General features: G+C 43.3%; 1 protein-coding gene and 1 non-coding gene across 4 annotated transcripts in view; both read left to right on the forward strand.

Annotated features, from left to right (window-relative positions):
• Positions 1-221: 221 nt before the first annotated feature.
• Positions 222-27,655, forward strand: part of NUP160 (nucleoporin 160) — a 50,081-nt gene continuing 22,647 nt past the window's right edge. The window contains exons 1-16 of one of the 3 annotated variants that reach the window (XM_085011128.1): positions 222-333; positions 600-711; positions 5,904-6,114; positions 7,456-7,678; positions 8,994-9,072; positions 9,850-9,964; positions 11,084-11,242; positions 16,991-17,068; positions 17,352-17,449; positions 20,522-20,606; positions 22,565-22,633; positions 25,126-25,209; positions 25,473-25,643; positions 26,229-26,328; positions 26,607-26,788; positions 27,480-27,607. In XM_085011128.1, coding sequence (XP_084867254.1) covers positions 26,769-26,788; positions 27,480-27,607 — 148 coding nt within the window. In that variant the 5' untranslated portion in view covers positions 222-333; positions 600-711; positions 5,904-6,114; ... (10 more) ...; positions 26,229-26,328; positions 26,607-26,768. Of the gene's footprint in view, positions 334-599; positions 712-5,903; positions 6,115-7,455; positions 7,679-8,993; positions 9,073-9,849; positions 9,965-11,083; positions 11,243-16,990; positions 17,069-17,351; positions 17,450-19,144; positions 19,229-19,754; positions 20,607-22,564; positions 22,634-25,125; positions 25,210-25,472; positions 25,644-26,228; positions 26,329-26,606; positions 26,789-27,479; positions 27,608-27,655 lie in introns of those variants that run through there. The other 2 variants (XM_021085052.2, XM_085011127.1) reach the window with 2 other exon arrangements.
• On the forward strand, positions 16,087-16,216 carry LOC146405259 (small nucleolar RNA SNORA20). The gene has a single exon (XR_014839252.1). It is a non-coding gene; the product is annotated as a small nucleolar RNA SNORA20 (small nucleolar RNA).

The raw sequence follows: 27,655 nt of genomic DNA on the forward strand, positions 1-27,655 counted from the left end.
CCTGCAGGTAGATCCTGCAAGCTCCCCCTGCCTCCTCTCATCTGGCTTCCTCCTTGCCCACCCTGTCTCCGGCCAGCTCGGTGGAAGCCTCACAACGGTGGGTCGGACAGGCCCTAGACCTTTCCGGGTTTCTTCACCTGTCCGCATCTGTGCTTGCTCCGCCCCCGGAAGTGACGACAGCCGCCCGGCTGGGCTGGTGTCCCGTCAGGCCTCGCGGCGGCGGCGGCGGGAAGATGGCGGCGGCGGGAGCCATGGAACGGAGCTTCGTAGAGCTCAGCGGAGCTGAGCGCGAAAGGCCAAGGCACTTTCGGGAATTCGCAGTTTGCGACATTGGTACGGAAGCATCCAGTAGGGCTCGATGCAGCTCCTGCCCTCGGGATCTTCCCGTGGATCCCTAAATCTCTGTCCTCCAGTTCATCCTCCTGAGCCCACATGCCTCCAGCCCCGGATTCAGAGCTTCATTAGTGTTCTACTTCTTTCTCTTTTTTTCCCCTTTTTGCATGGATTTTCAGTCTGTCACCCTCTGCTTTCTCAGCGCCCTCAGTCCGTGTCATCCCCTGAGAACCGCGTGTGCAAGGGTGACCACTCTTCTTTTGCAGGAACTGCAAATGCAGTGGCCGGAGCTGTGAAATACAGTGAGAGCGCGGGAGGCTTCTACTACGTGGAAAGTGGCAAGTTGTTCTCCGTCACCAGAAACAGGTTCATTCATTGGTAAGTGCTGTGTTTGTCAAATCTCCCGAAAGGGCGTTTTGTTCGGCGGCTGAATTTTCGTGACTGTTCCCAAGGTGTCGTTTATTCTCCGAAGTGGTTATAGACAGGAAAAGAGAAAGACTGTTTCCTATTGATATCTGAGTCAGTGGAAAATTAAGCAGGCACAGAGTTCTGGAAGAGGTGCCCTCCCTGGCAGCACTAAAAAGAAGAAATGTAGCTTCGAGGGTAAAGCCCCAAAGATCAGTTCTAAGCATGAAGCCGTTATATTTTTATAGTGCTTTAAGCTTCCTTCATTCTACAAATTAGTCTTGAGTTTTTACATGTCAAGCACTGCTAGGTGTTCTAGGAGTGCAGGGATGAACAAAAACAGTCTCCATTTTCATCCTGCAAGATATAGTAGTGTAAGAATAGATGTGGACACATCTTTCATGGGGCAGTTTTGAGAAGGAAAAAGACATTAAGCTGGAGTTCCCTTGTGGTGCGACAGGTTAAGGATCTGGCATTGTCACTGCAACAGCCCAAGTTGCTGCTGTGACACAGATTCTTTCCCTGGCCGGGGATCTTCTACATGCCTCAGGTGTGACCCCCAAAACGCCATTAAGCTAATGACCCCACATAAGTATGTAAATGAAGTTTTTCATACTTCCCTCAGAGGAAAAGTATGAGAAGCTAATGGGAAAATCAGATGTAATTGGCGTGTCTGGGAAGGCCTGAAGTAAGTCACATTTCATCTGAAGGAGGAAAGGTTAGCTAGGCATGGAGTTGGGAGAGAGAGCAGTTTAGCAAGTGGGATCACCAAATGGAGAGTCCACAAGGTGGAAAGAACTTGACAAATTTGAAGAACTGACTGAAGCTCTGTGCGGCATAAGTGCATTGGGCAAAATGGAAAGTGATATGAGTGATGCTGAGACTAGGGAGGTAAGCAGGACTCCGATCAAGAAGAACCCTCAGGTCCTTTTCAGGGATTTGGGATTTTTATCCTAAGTACATTGAGCAGTCATTGGAGAGTCTTAAAGTGTTACTAACATGGTCAAAGTCACACTTTAAAATAATCAGTCTACTTTGTGGAAAGTAGACTTGGATTGGATGGGTACAGTATGAAAGAAGAATTTGCTTTCATGGTGAACCAAGTAAGATATGCTGGTTGTGGGATTGGCTAGGGAAAGAGAATTAGATGGACTCAAGATACACGTGGAGTTCCTGACAGGCCCCCGGGTTCCCATGTGGCTTAGCAGGTTAAGTATCCAGCAGTTGTCACTGCTGTGGTGTGGGTTCATTCCCTGGCTCGGGAACATCCACATGCCTTGGGCGCAGCCAAAAGAAAAAAAAAAAAGATACACTTAGAAAGTAGCTTCAGGAGTTCCCGTCGTGGTGCAGTGGTTAACGAATCCGACTAGGAACCATGAGGTTGAGGGTTCGGTCCCTGCCCTTGCTCAGTGGGTTAACGATCCAGCGTTGCCGTGAGCTGTGGTGTAGGTTGCAGACGCGGCTCGGATCCTGCGTTGCTGTGGCTCTGGTGTATGCCGGGGACTACAGCTCCGATTCGACCCCTAGCCTGGGAACCTCCATATGCCGCGGGAGCGGCCCAAAGAAATAGCAAAAAGACAAAAAAAAAAAAAAAAAAAAAGAAAGTAGCTTCATTAGGACCTGGTAGTGGACTGAATATGGGGTACAGAATGGTGAGGGAAAAAGGGAGCAAGGACAACTCCCTGGTTTCCCATGTGACTAACCAGATACTGAGATATGGAATATGGGTTTGGGAGAGATGTAAATAATTCTTTTAGGAGTTCCCGTCGTGGCACAGTGGTTAACGAATCCGACTAGGAACCATGAGGTTGCGGGTTCGGTCCCTGCCCTTGCTCAGTGGGTTAACGATCCGGCGTTGCCGTGAGCTGTGGTGTAGGTTACAGACGCAGCTCGGATCCCACGTTGCTGTGGCTCTGGCGTAGGCCGGTGGCTACAGCTCCAATTGCACCCCTAGCCTGGGAACCTCCATATGCAGTGGGAGCGGCCCAAGAAATAACAAAAAGACCAAAAAAAAAATAATAATAATAATTCTTTTAGACATACTATTGAAGTATCTGTGTAGTAGCTGTTTGACAATGTCCAGTAATCATTGAAATTTTCAGGCTTAGAAGAAAGACCTGTGTTAGAGATACAAAGCTCATTTACTTAAGAAATATTTTCGAGTGCCTGGTATGTTCCAGTCAATGTTTAGGACTGGGGACATAGCAGGAAACAAAGCAGACAGTTCCTCCTCTGGTGGAGGGGCAGGCAATCAACAACAAAAACCAAAAAACCCAATATAAGAGTTACCATCATGGCACAGCAGAAACAAATCCGACTAGGAACCATGAGGTTGTGGGTTTGATCCCTGGCCTCATTCAGTGGCTTAAGGATCCGGACGTTGCCATGAGCTGTGGTGTAAGTCTCAGATGCAGCTCGGATCCCATGTGGCTGTGGTGTAGGCCAGTGACTACAGCTCTGGTTAGACCCCAAACTGCCCTAAAAAAGACGAAAAGAAAAAAAAACCCAATATAGTTTGTCAGGGGATAAGTCGAATAGAGAACAGGGAAGCAAGGGAAGAAAAAGGGAATTATTATGTTTAGTGTTTCATGTAGGGTATTCAGGCAAGAGCCAGTGATAAGTTGACATTTGAGCAGAGAAAGTAAGAATATCTGCAGGATGAGAATTTTAGGTAGAACTTTCCAAGAAAAAGGTACAAAAAGTGCAAAAATTCTGAGACAGGAGCTTATGTGTTGTTTTCAGAGAATGGTAAGGAGCTATAAGACTGCAGCTGAGTGAATAAATGTTAGAGGAATAAGGCTGCCAAGGGCCGGATTAGGGCTTTGTCAGCTATTTTAAGGTTTTTGACTTTTACTCTGAGTGAGGTCGGAGGGTTTTAAATACAGAAATGGCATGGTATAAGCTGTAATTTTTTTCTTTTTCTTTTTATAGCCACACCAACATCATAGGGAAGTTCTTAGGCTAGGGGTCAGATCAGAGCTGAAACCACCAGCATATGCCACAGCCACATCCATCCACAGCCACTGGATCTGAACCACAGCTTGTGACAATGCCGGATCTTTATCCCACTGAACAAGGTCAGGGATCGAATCTGCATCCTCACAGAGCCTGTGTTAGATTCTTAACCCATGAGCCACAATGGGAACTCCTAAATTGTGTTTTTAAAAGGTTGCTTGGCTGCTGTGTTGAGAACAGTGTAGCAGGTAAAGACGGGAGCAGGAGACCAATTGGAGGTTGGTGTCACAATCCAGACAAAAAATGATGGTGGCTTAGACTGGGGTTGGTATTGGTAGAAGCAGTGAGAAATGTTCTGATTGTGGATATGTTTTTAAAGGAGAATTTGTTAGAATTTACTGTTGGATCAGATGTAGGGTATATAGAAAGAGAAGATGCAAGGGTGAGCCCCAGGTTTTTGGCTTAAACAAATGGAAGGTATAGGAGTTCCTGTTGTGGCTCAGTGGGTTAAGAACCCAACTGATATCCAGGAGGATGTGGGTTTGATCCCTGACCACTCAGAGGGTTAAGGTTCCGGGGTAGGTTGCAGATGCAGCTCAGATCTGGAATTACTGTGATTGTGGTGTAGGTCGGCAGCTGTAGCTCCAATTTGACCCCTAGCTCAGGAACTTCCATATGCCACAGGTACAGCCCTAAAAAAGGGGTGGGGGGAGAGAATATAAAAAACAAATGGAAGGTATAGAGATGCTATTAGAAAGTTGGAAAAGAATGCAGATGAAGCAGGTACTTCATACTCCCCTCCCCCCGGGTTTGCTGTGTCTAGGAATTCTGTTTTGGCAGGTTTAGTTTGAGGAATCATTGGCATTAGATGGCATTTAAAGCTGGTGTTCTGGAATTCCCGCTGTGGCTCAGTGGGTTAAGAATCTGACTGCAGCGGCTCCAGTAGCTGTGGGTACATGGGTTCAATCCCTGGCCTGGCAGAGTGGGTTAAAGAATCCACGGTTGCCACAGCTGTGAATCCAGCTGCAGCTCGAATTCAGTCCCTGGCCCAGGAATTTCCACATACCAAGGGTTTGGCCATAGAAATTGGAGAAGAAAAAAAAAAAAGCTGTCATATTGAAGGAGATCACCGAGAAAATGAATTCAGGTCGTATGGTAGATGAGGTGATGGGAAGTTAGGGTCTGCCCAGCATGGTGCTTTCTATGATTCCAAAGCCACCACATGGCAGAGTTGTGCCCGAAGAAGAGTCTGCCCTGCATCCTATCGGGAAGAAGCTATAGAAGGGGAAATGCCCACTTATATTAAGGTCACTGTTGTTTGACAATACATGGAGGCCACATTATACTGTAAGTAATGAGAGTGTGTGGGTGAATTTTCATTACAGTTTAATTAGTTCTTAAAAAGTAGTTTATCATGGGGTTCCCATTGTGGCTCAGTGGAAATGAATCTGACTAGTATCCATAAGGACACAGGTTCAATCCCTGGCCTCGCTCAGTGGGTTGGGGATCCACCATTGCCATGAGCTGCAGTGTAGGTTGTAGACACACCTTGGATCTGGTGTTGCTGTGTGGTGTAGGCCAGCAGCTGTAGCTCCAATGAGAACCTTAGCCTGGGAACCTCCATTTACTATGGGTGCTACCCTAAAAAAGACAAAAAAGAAAGGTCTATCAAGTTTGGAAATGGCTCTGTTTAACAGGGAATCATATAATTTGAATTTTGTATAATGCTGTGTTTTGTGTACTATATAGTTTGATGGTTTGGAATGTCAAAATTGGTCTGAGTTTGTTCAGTAGTTTTTTTTTTTTTTTAATTTTTATTTTATTTTTGTCTTTTTGACATTTTCTTGGGCCGCTCTCGCAGCATGTGGAGTTCCCAGGCTAGGGGTGCAATCGGAGCTGTAGCCACTGGCCTACACCAGAGCCACAGCAACGCAGGATCTGAGCCGCATCTGCAACCTACACCACAGCTCACGGCAACGCCGGATCATTAACCCACTGAGCAAGGGCAGGGATCGAACCCTCAACCTCATGGTTCCTAGTCGGATTCGTTAACCACTGTGCCACTACGGGAACTCCAGTAGTTTCTAAGTTGGGAGAGTTCCCCTGGAAACTATTGCAAAACATATCAATGCAATAATCAGAAAGAAAAGCATAAATTTTTTAAACAAATGTTTAAAATTTCTTTTTTTTTTTTTTTTTTTTTTTAATAGGAAGACCTCTGGAGATACACTGGAGCTGGTAGAAGAGTCACTGGACGTAAATCTGTTAAATAATGCAGTTCGCCTCAAATTCCAAAATTGCAGCCTCTTACCCGGAGGGGTTCATGTCGCTGAGACTCAGAATCACGTGATACTCTTGATATTAACCAATCAAACAGTGCACAGGTTACTTTTGCCACACCCTTCCCGGATGTATAGGAGTGTAAGTTGGTTAAGTAGAATGTCTTCTATTTCCGAGTTAACTCTGATGGTCACAAATTTAGTGCTAGAGCAGTGTCCTTTGTTTTATTTTATTTTATTTATTTATTTTTGGTCTTGTCTTTTTAGGGCCACACCCACAGCATATGGAGATTCCCAGGCTAGGAGTTGAATCAGAGCTACAGCTGCTGGACAACGCAACAGCCACAGCAATGCCAGATCTGAGCTGCATCTGTCACCTACACCACAGCTCATGGCAACGCCAGAACCTTAAACCACTGAGCAAGGCCAGGGATCAAACCCATAACCTCAGCTCCTAGTTGGATTTGTTTCCACTGCACCACGATGGGAACTCCTACTTATTTATTTTATTTTATTTTTTATTTTTATTTGCTTTTTAGGGCTGCATCTACGGCATGTGGAAGTTCCCAGGCTAGGGGTCGAGTCAGAGCTGTAGCTGCTGGCCTAGGCAGCGGGATCTGAACAGCCACATCTGTGACCTACACTGTAGCTCACAGCAAAGCCAGATCCTTAACCCACTGAGCCAGGCCAGGGATCAAACCCTTATCCTCGTGGATACTAGTCGAGCTCATAACCTGAGCCACTACGGGAACTCCTAGAGCAGTATCCTTTGGAATTGAAAGAAACTTGGATTCCTTGCTAGCACTAACCAAGTATCCTTTCATAGTTACTATTTAAAATAATCAGACAGGAGTTTCCACTGTGGTGCATCAGGATTGGCAGCATCTTGGGAGCACTGGGACGTGGGTTTGATCCCCAACCCATTACAGTGAGCTGGGAATCTGCCATTGGTTGAGACTGGCTTGGATATGATCCCTGGCCTGGGAAATCCGTATGCCTCGGGGTAGGCACAAATGAAAAAATAATTAATTAAAAAATAAAATAATCGGGTCCCTTTTAAGTTGAAAAAACAGTTTTCATTAAAAAGAATAGCTTTCTTGGAGTTCCCATTGTGGCTCAACAGAAAATGAATCTGACTAGTAGCCACGCAGAACGAGGGTTCCATCCTTGGCCTCGCTCAGTGCGTTAAGGATCTGGTGTTGTGGTGAGCTTTGGTGTAGGTCGCAGACACCGCTTGGATCCCTTGGATCCCACGTGGCTGTGGCTTAGGTCAACAGCTACAGCTCCAATTCTATCCCTAGCCTGGGAACTTGGGTATGCCAGGGGTGCGGCCCTACAAAGACAAAAAAAAAAAAAAAAAGCTTTCTTTTTAAGCTCAACAATTTTTTTTGCTTTAAAAACTTTTGTAGCAGTTGAGAGGAACTGAGCAAAATACAGCTCATTATTTTGGTTTAACAGATTTTTCTTTATAATCACTCCACAGGAGTTGGTAATTGAAAGTCAGATGCAGTCAGTATTCACCGACATCGGAAAATTTGATTTCAGGGATCCATACAACTATCAGTTAATTCCAGCAGCACCTGGACTCTCTCCTAATTCCACCACATCTGCAGCCTGGCTTAGCAATGATGGGGAGGCTCTGTTTGCTCTCCCGTCTGCTTCGGGGGGAATCTTTGTGCTTAAACTACCTCCTTATGACGTACCTGGTAAGAATGGGAACTGAGCTTGGCTTTAATTTTAAACAAAGGAATATTGACATTAAAACAGATGTTAGAAGTCCAAGGCAGAAACTGCTTCTGTACTACCCTAAAGTGGTCATTCATTAGTGCTTGCCTAGTGAGTCCCTGATAGTTTACCAAGTCCCTGTTTTTTTTTTTTCCAAGAGGGTAGGATTTTACACAGTGGATGAGGAACTGTATAGCTTATTGGAATATGGGAAAACAGGTAACTGTAAGACAGCCTGTGCTAAGGCCTTAGTAGAGATGAGTTGACTTGTTATCTGCCTTTAGCCTGAGGTACTGTTAACTTAAAAAAGTTAACTGAACCAAGGAAGTTCAGTGCTGATACCCTGCTCCAGGTCACCACTCCTCTTATCTGGGTTATTACATCTGCTTCCTAAACATCTCCCCAGATCTGTCCTTATCCTTCTGCAGAAACTTCTTGAGTAGACCAATACATTTAAAACCTAACTTGTTATGTCCTTCCACTGCTCAAAGCCCTCAAATCAGAGCTGTTCTTCATCTCACTCCAAATAAATCTCAAGTCCTTATGGTGACACCCTACTGCTTCTCTAACCTCATCTTCTTATTCTTTCCCCTCTGCTTCTCTGAACCAACCACATGCCTCCTGCAATTCTTTGAACATAGTGGGCACATCTACCCCAGGACTTTTGTAGGGAATAGTCTTTCCCCGACTAGCAGTGTGGCTCATTCTCTCAACTCCTTTATGTCCTTACTCAGTGTCGCTTCACTGGGGCCTTCCCTGACCTCTTTCTAAAAATCGCAACAACCCCCCTGCCCTGGCCCAACATTCACTGTACACTTGTCTTTTATTTTTCTCTACTTATTGACATTCCACTTAATTTGTTAACTATCTCTGCTTCGCCCTTCCTCCCAATGCAATGCAAGTTCCATGAGGACAGGAGTGTTTTAATTTGTTGCATTTACTGCTGTGTCTACAGCACCTAGAACTGTGCCTAGCACATGAAAGGTACCCAGTGTTTCTTTCAGAAGGAATGAAGTGATTCTTCCAAGCAGCAATATGAATTATAGTTTGTAAATAGCAAAAATTTCCCCGACAAATATAAAAATACTGTTTTTACTGATCCATAATGATTCAAAATGTTTTCAGTGTGTTAATATGTGGAGAGATACAGCCTAAGACTTCTTTACTTTAGAAATGTAGAAACCTGTCACCTGTCATAAATTCCGTGTTCATGGTTGCATCCTTCTTGCCTTTGGGTTTCACTAAGTGTGATCAAGAGTTGTCTTGGAGAACATTGGTCTGTTTTCAATCTTATAGGAATGGTGTCAGTTGTGGAGCTGAAACAGAGTTCAGTAATGCAGCGGCTGCTTATAGGCTGGATGCCAACAGCTATCAGGTGAGTGGTCTCTGGTCACTAAATCAGAGGGCCTGGTAATTTAATCTTTTTGCACTGATCAGCACCTAAAAGTGCTTCCAGTCTTATGCCAGGGCAGATAAACCGTGTTGGAAAGGAGAAGGGTCTTCCCAACATCACATTCCATCTGAGAAGAGCCCACTTTGTTTGGGACTAGACATCTTGACCACAGAAACTGGCTTACTGTCCTTCTCTCACAATGTCCAGTTGAGTGCTCTGCTCTCACTTACCACACCCAATTTCATGTAATACTATAAGCAGAAATACTAGAACAGTATTCCATTGATGTTTATGTAGTCTTTTAAAGTTTATCGTAGTAATTGGTTATAAATCAGAGTTAAAATGTAGTAGTTATACAGCCTATAAACTCCTGCTCCTGGGAATTTCCTATTGTGGCTCAGCAGGTCAAGAGCCCAACTAGTATCTATGAGGATGTGGGTTTGATCCCTGGCCTTGATCGGTGGGTTAAGGATCGGGTGTTGCTATGAGCTGTGGTGTAGCTTGCAGAGGCAGCTCAGATCCTGCATTGCTGTGGCTGCGGTGTAGGTTAGCAACTGCAGCTCTGATTCGATCCCTAGCCTGGGAACTTCCAAATGCTACAAGTGCGGCCCTAAAAAAGCAAAAAAAAAAGTAAATTCCTGTTCCTGTTCTTTCTGTTAAGAGTGTGCATTTGTAATTTTGTTTTATTGCTTAAATTGTAACTTCAAATGATCAGATAACTTGCAACAGTAAGACTGAAAGTTGGCCTTATGTTTTTAGAGGTGATCAGGGGCCTTCAGATCGTCCCCTGAGTCTTGCTGTTCACTGTGTCGAGCACGACGCCTTCATCTTTGCTCTGTGTCAAGATCATAAACTACGAATGTGGTCTTATAAGGTAAATGGTACCTTTATAATTACTGTAAGTTAAAATAGGATTGTGAATTATAAGAGATTTAAAGTAAATCTTGCTTCCTCTTGATTATCAGATCCCTTAGTTTGGAAACCAGATCAAACTGGTTCAGACAGATTGGTTTAACATATTTTTCATATATTTCTCCCCTTTCTGTATTTTTTATTTTGAAAATTATGAGTCCTGGAGTTCCCATCGTGGCTTAGGGGGTTAAGAACCTGACATAGGAGTTCCTGTCATGGCGCAGTGGAAACGAATCTGACTAGGAACCATGAGGTTTCAGGTTCCATCCCTGGCCTCGCTCAGTGGGTTAAGGATCCGGCATTGCTGTGCACTGTAGTGTAGGTTGCAGACACGGCTCAGATCTGCTGTGGCTGTGGCGCAGGCCAGCAACAACAGCTCCGATTAAACCCCTAGCCTGGGAACCTCCATATGCTTCGGGTGTAGCCCTGTAAAGACAAAAGACAAAAAAAAAAAAAAGAACCGGACATAGTGTCCATGGGAATGAGGGTTCAATCCCTGGCCTTGCTTGTGGGTTAAGGATCTGGTGTTGCTGCAAGCTGCAATGTAGGTCACAGATTCGGCTTGGATCCTGCATTGCTATGGCTGCTCCAATTTGACCCCTAGCCTGGGAACTTCCATATGCTGCAGATGTGGCCCTAAAAAGAAAAAAAGAAAGAAAATTATATGATTTTTTTTTAGGAAAGTTGAAGTGGTACAAAGTATACTCTTCACTGAGGAACAAATTGTTTTTAAAATGCGAGTTGATAAAATAGTTCTCAAGATTCACCAACAAAATAGCAGTTTTACCTATCAGATTCAAGAGATTCATTGGATTCATCTCAGCCCTTAAAAAAAACCCATATAGAATAGCCCTTCAGCAGATAAATTAGTTACAGTGCTAGGTATAATGGCTGTACCACTGGCTCAGTGGGTTAAGGATCCGACATTGTCACTGCTGTGGCACAGGTTCAGTCCCTGGTCTAGGAACTTCTGTATGTTGTAGACATGCACACACCCCAAAAAATAAATAAAAAGGGAAGGAGTTTGTTTTTCTATCCTGAATGTTCTTTAATACTACTTATTAATTCTTTTCTTGGGCAGGACCAGATGTGCCTGATGGTAGCTGACATGCTGGAGTATGTCCCTGTGAATAAAGATCTTCGGCTCACTGCTGGGACTGGACACAAATTGCGACTGGCTTATTCCCCTTCCATGGGCCTCTACCTAGGGATATACATGCATGCACCAAAGCGAGGACAGGTATGAAACAAATAAGACACGTGTCAAGTTGTTCTGTGTGCAGTGATGTGGGGAAGTAGCCATAGACTCCCTGAGTCTCCTTAAGCTCTTCCTGTGTTGTTTCCCAGGAGGTGGTAGGTTTTGTGCTAATATGTGATTTTAAAGAACTTGAACCAAAAGTCAGGATGGAGTTCCCATCGTGGCACATTGAAAACGAATCTGACTAGGAACCCTGAGGTTGTGGGTTCAATTCCTGGCCTTGCTCAGTGGGTTAAGGATCTGGCGTTGCCGTCGCAGATGCGGCTTGGATCTGGCATTGCTGTGGCTCTGGTGTAGGCCGGTGGCAGCAGCTCCATATGCTGCGGGTGCAGCCCTAAAAAGACAAAAGACAAAAAAGAAAAAGAAAAGAAAAGTCAGGATGAAAGAGAGTAGAGAGTTAAAGGAATATGAAGGGAAAGTTTAATCAGAACTAAACAAGAACAAGCCAATTTGAAAGTCTGGGTGAAAGAATGGAGTTGTGAAAGGGATGTAGGTGTTAATGTAGTGGTGGAGGGGACATTTAGAAAAGATTTTGCTCATCATCCAAACACTAGCTGTTGTTTGTCAATGAGGTATTTAGAATACAGTATAATGGCACATTGTCTAAGACACAGCCACTTATTGCATCTCTGGCACAGTGGCAGGCCTTTTTTTGTACCTTAATAGCAAAGACTTGAACTATGCTTACTCTGGGTTCACACACTACACATATCATCCATTTACTCCTAATAACATTCTAGAGTTCCTGCCGTGACGCAGTGGATTAAGGATCTGCCATTGTTTCTGTGGTGGCATGGGTTGGATCCCTGGTGTGTTGCAGTGGGTTAAGGTCCAGTGTTGCTACAGCTGTATTGTAGGTCAGCTGTATTATATTTGTCCTTGGCCTGGGACCTTCCATACATTGTAAGTGTAGCTATTACCAAAAAAAAAATCCTAATAACATTCCACTGAGGTAGGGTTTGTCCTCACCTATGGGAGCTCTGATTCCCCGTGCTGGGTACTGCTTCTTTGGGTGCCTTCCTCACTCCTGTTGGGCTTTCCACTTCAGGTTGCCCTTCCACATGGGATGCTCTCCTTGCGCTGTTTGGGCTCAGTCTGCTCGAGTCCACCACCATGCAGTGGACACCCCCCCCCCACCCCCACCTACTTGGACCCTAGTCCCAGTGCAGGCTGCCACTCTGTTGGACACTCCTCATCTTGCTTGAGTTTTCATCCTGCACCAGACCTTCTGTGTGTGTGGATACCCACCCGCCCTGCTCATGCACGTTACCCTAAGCCAGGCTATTCCCGAACATGGAGACACTTCTCACCTTGGGTTCTTGGTCCATTCCACGACCCCTTCCTTGGGCTTAGTAATTCGTTAGAATGGCCCATGGAACTCAGAGAAACTGTCACTTCCATTTACTGGTTTACTGTGTGATAAATGATGAAGAGGTACGTAGGGCAAGGTCCAGAGGTGTCCCGTGGTGTCAAGGCACACCACCCTCCCAGCATGGGGCTGTGTTCACCAACCCAGAAGCTCTCCAAGCCCCATACCATGGGGCTTTTTTTTTTTTTTTTTGTCTTTTTGTCTTTTTGTCTTTTTTGTTGTTGTTGTTGTTGTTGCTATTTCTTGGGCTGCTCCTGCGGCATATGGAGGTTCCCAGGCTAGGGGTTGAATCGGAGCTGTAGCCACCAGCCTACGCCAGAGCCACAGCAATGCGGGATCCGACCCGCGTCTGCAACCTACACCACAGCTCACGGCAACGCCGGATCGTTAACCCACTGAGCAAGGGCAGGGACTGAACCTGCAACCTCATGGTTCCTAGTCGGATTCGTTAACCACTGCGCCACGACGGGAACTCCCCATGGGGCTTTTTGCAGAGGCGTCATCACATAGGCATGAAGGGTTTTAACTCAGTTTCTGACCTTTCTTCACTTTCCAAAGGACGAGGCGAGGGCTGAAATGTTCGAACGTCTAATCAGGCTTAGTGTTTCTGGTAACCAGCCCCCATCCTGAAGCTCTTCTGGAGTCACCTCATTGGAATAAAAAGCATTCCTGTCACCCAGGGAAATCAGAGGGACTTAGGAGCTCTATGTCAGGAACCAGGGTCAAAGACCGAGTATTAGAACAAAAGATGCTCATGGCACCCCTATCACTCAGGAGACTGCAAGAGTTTTAGGAGCTCAATGTCAGGAGCCAGAGGCCAATATATACATACATTATTACTTCACAGATTCTGATAGATATTTGTTGGCTCTGTAAATCATATTGGAATATTGCCATCTTAAAGACAAATGTGTGTGTGTGTGTGTATCTGTCTTTTTAGGGCTGCACCCGAGGCATATGGAGGTTCATAAAATATTGCCATCTTAAAGACGTGTGTGTGTGTGTGTGTGTGTGTGTGTGTGTGTGTGTGTGTGTGTGTGTGTCTTTTTAGGGCTGCACCCGAGGCATATGGAGGTTCATAAAATATTGCCATCTTAAAGACGTGTGTGTGTGTGTGTGTGTGTGTGTGTATCTGTCTTTTTAGGGCTGCACCCGAGGCATATGGAGGTTCCCAGGCTAGGGGTCGAATCAGAGCTGTAGCCACTGGCCAACACCACATCTCAGTGGGTTAACCCACTGAGTGAGGCCAGGTATCAAACCTCTGTTCTCATGGATGCTAGTCAGATTCGTTTCTGCTGAGCCCGACAGGAACTCCCGCATCTTGTCAATATTAAGTTTTCTGGTCCATGAACATGGGATGCTTTTCCATTTATTTAGATTGCCTTTATTTTTTTATTTTTATTTTTTATTATTTATTTATTTGCTTTTTATGGCAACTCCAGATCCTTAACCCACTGAGCGAGGCCAGGGATTGAACCCACAATCTCATGGGTGGTATTCAGATTCGTTAACCACTGAGCTACAACAGGAACTCCAGAGTATAAGTTTTGCAGGTTTTTTATTCCTATGTATTTTATTCCTTTTGATACTATTGTAAATGAAGTTATGTTCTTAATTTCACTTCAGATTGCTCATTGGGGGTCTATAGAAATAGAATTAATTTTTTTTACACTGACTCGATTCCTGCAACCCTACTGAACTCTTCTATTAGTTCTAACAGTGTTATAGTGGGATCCTTGGGACTTTCTATTTACAGGCCACTGTCACATACAAATAAAGATAGTTTTTTTTTTTTGGGTTTTTTTTTTGTTGTTGTTGTTGTTGTTGTTGCTATTTCTTGGGCCGCTCCCGCAGCATATGGAGGTTCCCGGGCTAGGGGTCGAATCGGAGCTGTAGCCACCAGCCTACGCCAGAGCCACAGCAACGCGGGATCCGACCCGCGTCTGCAACCTACACCACAGCTCACGGCAACGCCGGATCGTTAACCCACTGAGCAAGGGCAGGGACTGAACCCACAACCTCATGGTTCCTAGTCGGATTCGTTAACCACTGCGCCACGACGGGAACTCCAAAGATAGTTTTTACTACATACTTTCCAATCTGGATGCCTTTTTTTTTTTTTTTTTTTTTTTTTTTAATTGGCTTGGATAGATCCTCCAGTACAGTGTTGAATAGAAGGGAAAAGATTTGACATCCTATCTTGTTCCTGATCTAAGAGAGAAAGCTCTTCGTGTTTCACCATGGAGTGTGCTGTTAGCTGTGCATTTTTCATTAATGCCCTTTGTTGTTTTGAGGGAGTTCTCTATCCTTGGTTTGTTGAGTGTTTTTATCACGAAAGAGTATGCAGTTTGGTGCCACTGCTTCAATTCACATTAAGACACCGATAATTTTACCACCATTGGTTTTGCATTATCAGTGCAAATATTAACACAGTGAAAAGAGCAAATAGTGTAGTATTATTACGAAAAGAGTTTTCACCTCAGTGACCCCCTGCTTTTATAGTGACTTGACATTGCCACATACATCCATATGCAAGGTTTCTGTATTTTATAAAAGTGTCAGTCTGGGAGTTCCCGTCATGGCTCAGTGGTTAACGAACCTGACTAGTACCCATGAAGATGCGGGTTCAATCCCTTACCTAACCCAGTGTGTTAAGGATCCAGCGTTGCCTTGAGCCGTGTGGTATAGGTCGCAGACACGGCTCGGATCCTGCATAAGTATCAGTCTGGAACAGATTAGAAATTAAAAGAGGAGTTCCCATTGTGGTAAACTGATTGATGTTCCACTTACTGGTTGAGATGTGCAGCTTGTAACATAGAGCTCTAGCCTAGGCTAGGATGAATATGAGAACTACATGTATATCTCATATTTCATACACTCCTATTTTTCTCTCAAAAGGATTCTCACTGTATATTTTTCTTTTAGTACTTCCTTGTGAATAGTTGCTTACATTATAAGGACAGACTCATCATTATTTTTATCAATTTATTGTGCATTTATTTAATATATATATATATTGTTTTGCCATTTCTTGGGCCGCTCCTGCAGCATATGGAGGTTCCCAGGCCAGGGGTCGAATCGGACCTGTAACTGCCAGCCTACGCCAGAGCCACAGCAGCGCGGGATCCGAGCCGTGTCTGCAACCTACACCACAGCTCACAGCAACGCCGGGTCCTTAACCCACTGAGCAAGGCCAGGGATGGAACCCGCAACCTCATGGTTCCTAGTCGGATTCGTTAACCACTGCGCCACGACGGGAACTGCTGCATTTACTTTTTCAAAAAATTATTTGAGGAATTCTCTCATGGTGCAGCAGATTAAGGGCTCACCATTGTCACTGCAGCAGCTCGGGTCACTATTGTGGCTTGGGTTCAATACCTGGCCTGGAAATTTCCACATGCTGTGGGCACCCCCCCCCCATTTTTTTTTAATATTATCTATCAAATGTTATTCTTTTCTTCCCATTTATTTGCTGCTATGGTCTTTCAGTGACATGAGCAGTTATACGCATGGGATAAAATAACATTGGATCATTGTAACTTGGGATGGAGTAACTGTTTCATCTATTTTGCATGGTCTAGACATTGCTTCTGTCTAAATATCCTACATAAGAAGGATTTAATCAAGGCAATGAGTGAATTTCTATGTGAATTTCTAAAGTATTGATTTAAAAAGTACTGTTTTTGAGTTTGATATGTTTTTGTTTATTTTTACTTTTAGGGGCTACACGTAGAGCATATGGAGGTTCCCAGACTGGGGCTCAAATTGGAGCTGTAATCCAAGCTGTGCCTGTGGCCTGCAGCACAGCTCACTGCAATGCCAAATCCCTAGAACCTTGAATGAGGCCAGTTCCCATCATGGCTCAGCAGAAACAAATCTGACTAGCATCCATGAGGATGCAGGTTCAATCCCTGGCCTCGCTTAGTGGGTTAAGCATCCATCATTGGTATGAGCTGTGTTGTAGGTCACAGGTGCAGCTTGGATCTGACATTGCTGTGGCTGTGGCATGTGTAGGCCAGTGGCTATGATTTGACCCCCAGCCTGGGAATCTCCATATGCTGTGGGTATGGCCCTAAAAAGACAAAAAATAATAATAAACTCCATAAAATAATTCATGTTTAGTATTTAATTCCAATGTCAAAACAGAAAATGTCTGTTTTGAAAAATGAAAACAGTTTTGGAGATCGGTCGCACAGCAGTATGGCTGTACCTAGTCCTACTAAGCGGTACACTTAAAAATGATGAAGATGGTAAATGCAACAAATGTTTTACCAAAATTGATTTCTGAATACTGATGAGTCTTGCTTAGGAAAATAGCGTGTTGGTTATTTCAAGTACTAAATTATCTCTTGTTTTAACAGTTCTGCGTTTTCCAGTTGGTGAGCACTGAGAACAGCCGCTATAGTCTAGATCACATTTCCTCACTTTTCACTTCTCAGGTAGGTTGAATCATCCTTTGCATATCACACAAGTACAAGAAAGAAGCATTGGCTGACTGATGTATGTTGTAGTGGGATTGAAATCTGAAGATGGAACATGTAATGAAATTTCATGCAAACAAAATTTCATTTGGATTGTACCAAGTTCATGTACTATCTTTTGTTTTCATGCTTCTTACCTTTCCTACTGACACAAATTTAGGTCACCATAAATTAGTACCTTCTCTTATTTTTACCTGTTTATTTGTTCATCCCCGCCCCCACCCTCCACATTTCCTTCTAGGAGACACTGATTGACTTTGCCTTAACCTCTACGGATATCTGGGCCCTGTGGCATGATGCTGAGAACCAAACAATTGTGAAATACATCAACTTTGAACAGTAAGGGTCCCTTACCTCTGTCATCCTACCTTGCCCCAGGCAGTGTCATACTTAGAAAACAGTAGAGCTCTTTATGTAGAACCAAGGTCAAATGTTCTCACTTGAAAGATTCAGCCCCTGGCTTGCCTTTTTTCTGACAAACCTTCCTTTGCATTGTGTTGTTACCTTACGGTGTTAAGACAAAGTAAGGATTCTTAGAGTTGGAATGAGGTCAAAAAAATACCGTATTTCTTGGGAGAGATAGCACATATGCAAAATACTACTAATCTGCGTGTTTGCTTCTGAGCAAAGACTGATTCTGGCACCCACAACTTCCATAGAATACTGTAGCCCCTTTTGGGTCTCAATTTCCTCATCATAAGAAATAGATGGACGAGTAACATGCTTTTCAAACTTTTTTTAAAAGCAGAACACTGGAGTTCCTGTCATGGCTCAGCAGTTAGCAAACCCAGCTAGCATCCATGAGGATGTGGGTTCAAGCCCTGGCCTCCATCAGTGGGTTAAGGATCTGGCTTTGCCATGAGCTGTGGTGTAGGTCTCAGACATGGCTCAGATCCCCTGTTGCTGTGGCTGTGGTGTAGGCCAATGGCTACAGCTCCAATTGGACCCCTAACTGGGAACCTCCATATGCCTCAAGTTTGGCCCTAAAAAGACCATAAAAGGTGGGGGGCAGGAAACCCTTTTTTCTAAAAGATAATCAACTCTAATATGTAACAAACTCAACATTTTATTAGTTTAGAACAATATCACGGAGTTCCTATCATGGCTCAGTGGTTAATGAATTCAACTAGGAACCATGAGGTTTTGGTTTCGATACCTGGCCTCACTCATTGGGTTAAGGATCTGGCATTGCTGTGAGCTGTGGTGTAGGTCGCAGATTCAGCTTGGATCTGGCGTTGCTATGGCTCTGGTGTAGGCTGGTGGCTACATACCCCTAGCCTGGGAACCTTCATATGTGGCGGGCGCAGCCCTAGAAAAGACAATAAATAAATAAATAAATAAATAATAAAACGATAACAGTTTAACATGTTGGTAATCTCTAATATCAGCTATACTTGGTATCTGATATAACATGCATGGTATTTTAAAATTTTTTTCTTTTTTGGCCATACCCATAGCATGTGAAAGTTCTTGGGCCAGGGATCAAACCCATGCCACACCTGTGACCTGCATCGCAGCTGCAGCAATGTGGGATCCTTAACCCACACGAGAACTTCCCATTTAAAAACTTTAATAGTTACAAAATATATTTTAAAAATCAATTTTGGGAGTTCCCATCGTGGCGCAGTGGTTAACGAATCCGACTAGGAACCATGAGGTTGCGGGTTTGGTCCCTGCCCTTGCTCAGTGGGTTAAGGATCCGGCGTTGCTGTGAGCTGTGGTGTAGGTTGCAGACGCGGCTCAGATCCCACGTTGCTGCGGCTCTGGTGTAGGCCGGCGGCTACAGCTGTGATTCAACCCCTAGCCTGGGTACCTCCATATGCCACGGGAGCGGCCCAAGAAATAGCAAAAAGTCAAAAAAAAAAAAAAAAATCAATTTTGAATCAAACACTTGCATAATCCCTGAAACACCTGTGGAATATTACCTGGAACAAAGCTTGACATCTCTGCAACTGCAGTTGACCATCAAATGAACAACATGGGTTTGAACTGCATGAGTTCTCTTAATACACAGGGTTTTTTCTTTTTCTTTCCTTTTTTTTTTTTTTTTTTTTTTGTCTTTTTGCCTTTTCTAGGGCCACATCCTCGGCATGTGGATGTTCCCAGGCCAGGGGTCTAGTCGGAGTTGTAGCTGCCAACCTACGCCAGGGCCACAGCAACTTGGGATCCGAGCTGCGTCTATGACCTATACCACAGCTCGCGGCAACACTGGTAACCCACTGAGCAAGGCCAGGGATCGAACCTGCAACCTCATGGTTCCTAGTTGGATTCATTAACCATTGTGCCACGACGGGAACTTCCAGGTTTTTTTCAATAGGAAGTATCAACGTTACTATTTGGTTATGTGGTTGCTTAAATCTTCAGGTAGAAGAAGGCCAAGTAAAAGTTGTATATGGATTTTCAACTGCACAGAGGCTCGGCATCCCTGACCCCGAATTTTTCAAGAGTCAGCAGTAAACTAATTGAACCCAAGGGTCCCTCATGACCCTATATTCTAGAATAAAATTGTAGGAATATGGAGTTCCTGTCATGACTCAGCGGTTAATGAATCTGACTAGCATCCTTGAGGACACAGGTTCAATCCTTGACCTTGTTAAGTGGGTTAAGGATCCGGTGTTGCCATGAGCTGTGGTGTAGGTCGCAGATGTGGCTCGGATCCTGCGTTGCTATGGCGAAGGCCAGTAGTTACAGCTCTGATTCTACCCCTGCCCTAGGAACCTCCATATGCCGTGGGTGTGGCCCTAAAAAAAAAAAAAAAAAAAAATGGTTGTTCCCACATTGGCCCTGAGCCACACCTTAGAAAACAGAGTACTCCTTGTAGACGGCATTCAAGCAAAGTGGGTTTTTTTTTTTTTTTAAGAAAAAAAAAAGAATCTGAGATCAAGTGAGAGTTTGAATCCTGATTGTACAACTTACTAGTTGTGAGACTCTAAACCTCACTTTCCATATCTTTGAAATGTGGTCATGCATCCTTTAAAGAGTTATCCTAAGGCACCCGTGGGTAATATCCAGAACTGCACCTAGTGTAATGTCCAGTATATAGTAAATGCAGAATGAAGATTTTTTATTTGTAGATTTTTATTTAGAGTTTTAATTTCAGGGTACCTATTAGAAGAGGTGAGAGTGCTTCTGTAATCCAAGATCTTGTTTGTTTTTAGGAGGGTGGGGCTTGCTCGCGGCATGCCGAAATTCTCAAGCCGGGCATCAAACCCAAGCCGAGGCAGTAACAATGCTGGTTCCTTAACCCACTGAACCACCAGGGAATTCGGAAACATTTGTAATAGAATTGACCAAGCAATAGTTGCAGAGATTCAGTGGTGGGACCCTCCTTGCCCAGATACTGTCAACAATAGAAGCTTCGTTTTTATTCATCATCTTTCAGTAGACTGATGGCTTTTTTTCTCTCTGTAGTAATGTTGCAGGTCAGTGGAATCCAGTTTTTATACAGCCTCTGCCAGAGGAAGAAATCATTATCAGAGATGATCAAGACCCCAGAGTAAGCAATGCTCAAGACTTTCATGTTTTGGAGGGTTTGTTATTTGTTTGTTTGTTTTAGGGCTGAACCTGTAGCAAATGGAGGTTCCCAGGCTAAGGTGGCATCAGAGCTATAACTGCCCGGCCACTCCACAGCCACAGCAGCGCCAGATCCAAGTCGCATCTGCAACCTGTGCTGCAGCTTGCGGCAACACCAGATTCTCAACCTACTGAGCCAGGCCAGGGATCAAACCCACATCCTTGTGGATACTAGTCATGTTCTTCACCCCCCACCCCCCCCAAGCCACAACAGGAACTCCAGCAATGCTCAAGTCTTGTGTAAGGATCTTACGTTAAGGAGGGTGAGCTACCCTGATCATTACTTTGAAAAGAACCAGTTAAATTAGCAGAACTCTTTCAGCTTCGGATAAAAGAAACCCATCTCAAACTGACTTAAGTTTGTTTTTTTTTTTTAGGGCCACACTTGGCATATGGAAATTCCCAGGCTAGGGGTCGAATTGGAGCTATAGCTGCGAGCCACAGCCACAGCAACCTGGGATCCGAGCCACAGCTGCGACCTATACCACAGCTCATGGCAACACTGGAACCCTGACCCACTAAGCCAGGCCAGGGAACAAACCTGAATCCTCAAGGATACTAGCCGGATTCGTTTCCCCTCCACCACAGTGGGAATGCCAAACTGACTTAAGCTTAAAAGGAGAACATGTATCGGCCTGTGCAGCTGAGAAATTTAGTTACCTGTTTTCAGCCAAGGCTGGAACAGTGCCTTTGGGGCCTGATCTCTCCTTTTCTCCTGCTTTCCTCCTTGTTGGGTTTATTGTCCAAGGGAACTTGCCTTCTGTGAACTTAGCGGCCCCGGGGGAAAGAGAACACTTCTGTCCCAAGTCCTGGAGTTGACATTGGCCTGGCTTGATCAAGTGCTAATTCCTGACATAGTCCCTCTGGTCAGAAGGAATAGAACATTCTGGTTTGACATGAGAAACATGTCCAGCCTGGGCTTTACTATTGTGGAGGGTGAAGTCAGTTGAGTATGGGTAGGGGAGGAATGATTTTCCGGAGAGAGTTGAGGGATTTGCTAATAATAACAAAGGGGAAGTGGATTCTGGCCAGGCACGACAGTATACCACCCGTGGGAGTACACGCATGTAAACTAGAGATCAGATAAATTCTGATAGAGGTATGTGCTGTGAAGAACATAACTTTGTAAGATAATACAGTAAATAGCAAAACAGGCCAATCTCCCAGTTTTTTAGGGACATCCTTAAGATAAATGAAAGAAATACATTTATGTATAATATCATAAATTTCAGGTATACAGTATAATGATCTGTAATTTCTAAAGGTTATACTCCATTTGAATATTACTAAACTTAATCCCAAGAGTTTATTGATACTTCTGTTTAAAAGCCAAAACCGAATGCTAATTAATAAATTCTTGTTTTTCTGCCTACATCGCGTCTTCTACCTACACCACAGCTCAAAGTAACGCAAGATCCTTTAACCCTCTGAGCCAGGGATCAAACCCATATTAGTTGGGTTCATTTCCACTGAGCCACAATGGGTACTCCTTATATGTGAACCATAAAATGAGTTCTTTTGTGGATGGTGTAGACCCAGCTTAGTTTAATTATTCTCTTGTTTATCAGCTATAAACTAGATTCACCAGTAGATTGGCATTTGACAAATTGTTTTTTCCAGTGGAACCCATTGAAGTGCTCCATGAGAAACACACAATTTTCAGTGTAGTACATCTGGTTGATTCAGACACTGGAGGCTTCACTCTCAGCATGAAAATATGACTGCTCTACCACTTGCTGCTCAAATGCAACAGGTCAAAATTCCCATGTTCATGTAATAGAAATGCAGGCTTCGGTGCTAAGGTGTTGAATTCTTTCTTGGGTTTTTCCAAATTTTATTTTTTTTAGAATGATACTAATTCTTACTTCAATGTTCTAACAGGAAATGTATTTGCGTAGTCTTTTTACACCAGGACGATTCACAAATGCAGCTTTATGTAAAGCTTTACAGGTAAGTAAGAAAATATTTAGTATTTATTTAAGACTATCTCTTATTTTATTACTATAATTACATAACCCATGATTACTGTTAATTTTTATTGTTTTGCATATACTAAACACCACACATTTTTGCAGTCACATGTACATGTGTTTACAGATATGATTGTAAGGTTTTTTTTATGTTCTGTCCGTTAAAATCAGACTCCCCGCAAGGAGATAAGATTGGGGGCACTTTTCCAATGACTAGTGAAGCATGCCAGTAGAAAAAAGAAAAACCTGTGCCTACACCATTGTAAAAAGATACCATGCTACACCCCATATAATCTCTATACATGAAAGAAATTTTAAATGTTTTCTTGGATAGTTTTGATGGTACTGTGTTTTAACTCTTTTGTTAGTATAGTGAAGATCTGACTTGGATCAGGTTCAGGCGAAGATTCAAAGCCAGTGGTTTTAGAGGTGCTTAATGCTTTCCAAAGGGATTCTTTAAAGTCACTTAGGTTTCCTTAAATTACCACTTCGCTTCTTTTTTTTTTTTTTTTTTTTTGGCTTTTTGCCTTTTCTAGGGCCTGTCTCACAGCATATGGAGGTTCCCAGGCTAGAGGTCTAATTGGAGCTGTAGCTGCAGGCCTACACCACAGCCACAGCAATGCCAGATCCTTAACCTGCTGAGCGAGGCCAGGGATCAAACCCGCAACCTCATGGTTCCTAGTCAGATTCGTTAACTACTGCACCACAACAGGAACTCCCTAGCTTCTTTTTTTTTTTTTTTTTTTTTTTGTCTTTTTGCCTTTTCTAGGGCTGCTCCCGCAGCATATGGAGGTTTCTAGGCTAGGGGTCTAATTGGAGCTGTAGCTGCCAACCTACACCACAGCCACAGCAACGCGGGATCCGAGCCGCGTCTGCAACCTACACCACAGCTCACAGCAACGCCAGATCCTTTAACCCACTGAGCAAGGCCAGGGATGGAACCCGCAACCTCATGGTTCCTAGTCAGATTCATTAACCACTGAGCCATGATGGGAACTCCCCAGCTTCATTTTTAAAATGGAACAATCACCATGGAATTGACAGTTTCCTTAGATTCTGATCTGACCTCCCACACAAAGCAAAAGTACCTTCTGAGGCTTCTCTGACAGATAGCTATCTAGTTGTTTCTGCCTCCATGACAGATTTCTCATCAGCTCTTCTAAGACTTGTTGTTCCAAACTTCATTTAAAAGTTCTTCTCAGTATTGGATCAGGTTTAACCTCCATCTTTTAGGTGGCATCTTTCTTTTGAAACTTCATAGAACATGTCTCTTTTCTATAAAACAACCCTTCAAATATTTTAAGAACTTTTTCCATGTTACCTTTCTCCGGCTAAACACATGCAGTTCCTTAACTTTCTCTCAGGTGTTACAGTTTCCAGATTCTTTTTTTTTTTTTTTTTTTTTTTTTTTTGTCTTTTTGTTGTTGTTGCTATTTCTTGGGCCGCTCCCGCGGCATATGGAGGTTCCCAGGCTAGGGGTCCAATCGGAGCTGTAGCCCCTGGCCTACGCCAGAGCCATAGCAACGCGGGATCCGACCCGCGTCTGCAACCTACACCACAGCTCACGGCAACGCCGGATCGTTAACCCACTGAGCAAGGGCAGGGACCGAACCCGCAACCTCATGGTTCCTAGTCGGATTCGTTAACCACTGTGCCACGACAGGAACTCCCAGATTCTTGACTTTTCTTCTAGGTACTTTCTTTTTTTTTTTTTTTTTTTTTTTTATTTTATTGGAATATAGTTGACTTACAGTGTTGTTTTAGTTTCAGGTGTATAGCAAACTGAATCAGCCATACATATAAATATATCCATTCTAGGTACATTCTTGAATATCTGACTCTTCCATGTTTTCTGCTTTCTCTCTAATAAAACTCAAGGATGACACGGTCACTTTCTCCTCATACATTATTTCTTTCATCAGCCCGTCTTTTAACAGTGATCAAAAGTATGATTTCTTGCACAACATTATATTATAAATCAACTATATATATATTTTTTTAAGTATGGCTTCTCATAGAATTTCTTGCACACTGAGATACTGAATAGTCAGCAAGGCATTTATCACATGCTCTCCATTAGTGGGGTGATGTGTCCCCACCACCTCTCTAACTCACCTTTGTGCCAGTCTCAGGATGTGTATTTTTGGCATCATCCTCTGTCTTCCTTCCAGCTGAGCAGTAGCACTGAGGCCTCCTTTTGCTTTGTGTAATCATCCAAATGTACCCTATTACGATTCTTTCAGATTCGTGAATTTCCATAGTTTATTATAGTCTATAGAAACTGCCTCAGCTTGCTGTGGTTTCATGTTCAGAAATTATGTGCAGGGTGTTAAAGTTAAATGTATATATATTTCTGGCATGTCTAGTCTCTACTGTATAGTTGTATATTGCCTCAGTGTCTTTGAACTGGAGTGTTTTTTCATTCAGTTTTTGGTATTATATGATACTTTAAAATGTTTCTTTTATTTTTAGATTTTCTGTCGAGGAACTGAGAGGAATTTAGATCTTTCCTGGAGTGAGCTAAAGAGAGAAGTTACTTTAGCTGTTGAAAGTGAGGTATGGTTTGGGTAAAGAAAGAATGATAATTTCTTCCATCTCAATATAGAGCGGATTGGTATTGAGAAATTGTTCAAATTGTTCACTGGCCTTGTAAGCAGGAGGTCTTCATGTTTAAATCTTTTAACTAGAAACTTAGATATATATAAGGAAAATTCATTATATTCCTATAGTTATAGTAAAATGATGGTAGGCAGTTACATTTTGGGGGGAGAAATATCCCAAATGGTATTATCAAGAGTTTCTTTTTTTTTCTTTGCCAGCTCCAAGGAAGTGTAACAGAGTATGAATTCTCCCAGGAGGAGTTTCGAAATTTACAACAGGAATTCTGGTGCAAGTTCTATGCCTGTTGTCTTCAGTACCAAGAAGCTCTTTCTCATCCTCTTGCCCTCCATTTAAATCCACACACAAACATGGTGTGCCTGCTGAAAAAAGTAAGAGGCTGCAGCATGCAGAATTTCTTTAGATGGTTCAGTGGGCCTTTTAGGATGTATCTATTGCATATTGTGGTTAGTTTTTAGGACATTGGTGGAGTTTTTGTGTGGCGAGAGAGGAGGGTTCCTATAGTTATAATTCATTTGTATTTAGATATTTAAATAGTCTACTGCATTATGTATACTTTTTTGCATCTTTTTTTTTTTTTTTCAGGGCCGCACCTACAGCATATGGACTTTCCTAGGCTAGGAGTTGAATCAGAGCCACAACTGCTGGCCTACACCACAGCCATAGCCACAGCAATTTGGAATCCTAACCGTGTCTTCGACCTACACCACAGCTCATGGCGATGCTGGATCCTTAACCCACTGATCGAGGCCAGCATTCAAACCCATGTCCTCATGGATAGTAGTTGGGCTTGTCTCCACTGAGCCACAGTGGGAAGTCCGGCACTGACATTTTTTTGAAGACTACCTGTTGTCTGGTAGAATGTCCCTCAATTTGTCTAGTGTTTTCTCATGATGAGATTCAGCTCTCAGCTATTCTAAACCTTTAAATATTCACTGGAAGATTTGTGTTTCCAGGGGTACCTGTCTTTCCTTGTGCCTTCCTCCTTAGTGGATCATTTGTATCTCCTGCCTGATGAGAACCTTTTGACAGAGGATGAGACAACCATATCTGATGGTAACAGCAATTGTTATGTCCATATTTAAGCCTCTTCGTGCATGAACTCTAGGCTTTCTGTCAAATGGATGCAAAAAACATTGATTGCCACTGTGACCTCTCTTGGTCAGTTTTCCTCATTGTGGATATTTTTTTAGGAAAACTGAAGAGGCCTAAGTGTCTCTAAGACCTCAGATAGATACCTGGCATTTAGTTATTAATATGTTATTTTAATATAATGTTCATCACTAACTCTTCATTCGCTTGAGACTTAAATGTCAGCTTTCTTTTACTTATAGATGTGGATGTTGCTCGGGATGTCATTTGTCTTATAAAATGCCTTCGACTGATTGGAGAGTCAGTAACTATGGATATGTCAGTCATGATGGAAATGAGTTGTTACAACCTACAGTCTCCAGAAAAGGCTGCAGAACAGATTCTGGAAGATTTGATCACTATTGATGTGTAAGGAGAATTTAGGGTAAAGTCCATTTCCTAATGGAAATTTAGCAGTTTTTAGTGCTAAAATCAGGTTTTTAATGTACGTTCAAGTGTGTACAAAGTAGTGGCTTAAAGTTAAAATGAGTTGCTGTGATTCTAAGTAGGTGCTTCAGCTTTTTTTTTTTTTTTAGGGCCACACCCACTGCACATTGAAATTCCCAGGCTAGGGGTTGAATTGGAGTTGTGGCCACTGGCCTACGCCATAGCCACAGCAGTGCCAGGTCTGAGACGCATCTGTGGCCTACACCTCTGCTTTGGCAACACCAGATCCTTAACCCATTGAGGCCAGGGATGGAACCCATATCCTCACAGATTCTAGTCGGGTTTTTAATCTGCTGGGTCACAACAGGAACTCCAGTGTTGCAGCTTTTAACCAGAAAGTCTCACACATTAACTTGGGTCTGGAAACAGACTCATAAGTTATGGCCTGGCTATTAACTAAGCTGTAAATTTTAAAACATTTTCCTCACATTGATTTTGTTTGTCATTTCTGAAAAATAGAGGGAAAATTAGCTACATGGAATAAAATATGTTGCGTGCTAGCATGATTATCTCCACTCTTTTATTATGTGGTTGGTTTTCCTGTTTCGTAGAGCATTTAGCTTACAGGATGTGTAGAATCTGTCTTATGTGGTCTCAGTAGTAATAGGAGTTTTCTCATTTCCTCATAGAGACAATGTGATGGAGGATATTTGCAGTAAACTGCAAGAGATTCGGAACCCAATCCATGCCATTGGACTTGTTATACGGGAAATGGATTATGAAACAGAAGTGGAAATGGAAAAGGGATTCAATCCAGGTAAATGACAAAACAACAAACATGCCTTTTTCATTTGATTTAGAGAAA

This window comes from Sus scrofa, chromosome 2, assembly GCF_054392235.1.
Source record: "Sus scrofa isolate SSC_HxYL_T2T_F1_AM1 chromosome 2, Sscrofa_HxYL_maternal_Yorkshire_Landrace_v2.0, whole genome shotgun sequence".
In the NCBI taxonomy this organism is placed as follows: domain Eukaryota; kingdom Metazoa; phylum Chordata; class Mammalia; order Artiodactyla; family Suidae; genus Sus; species Sus scrofa.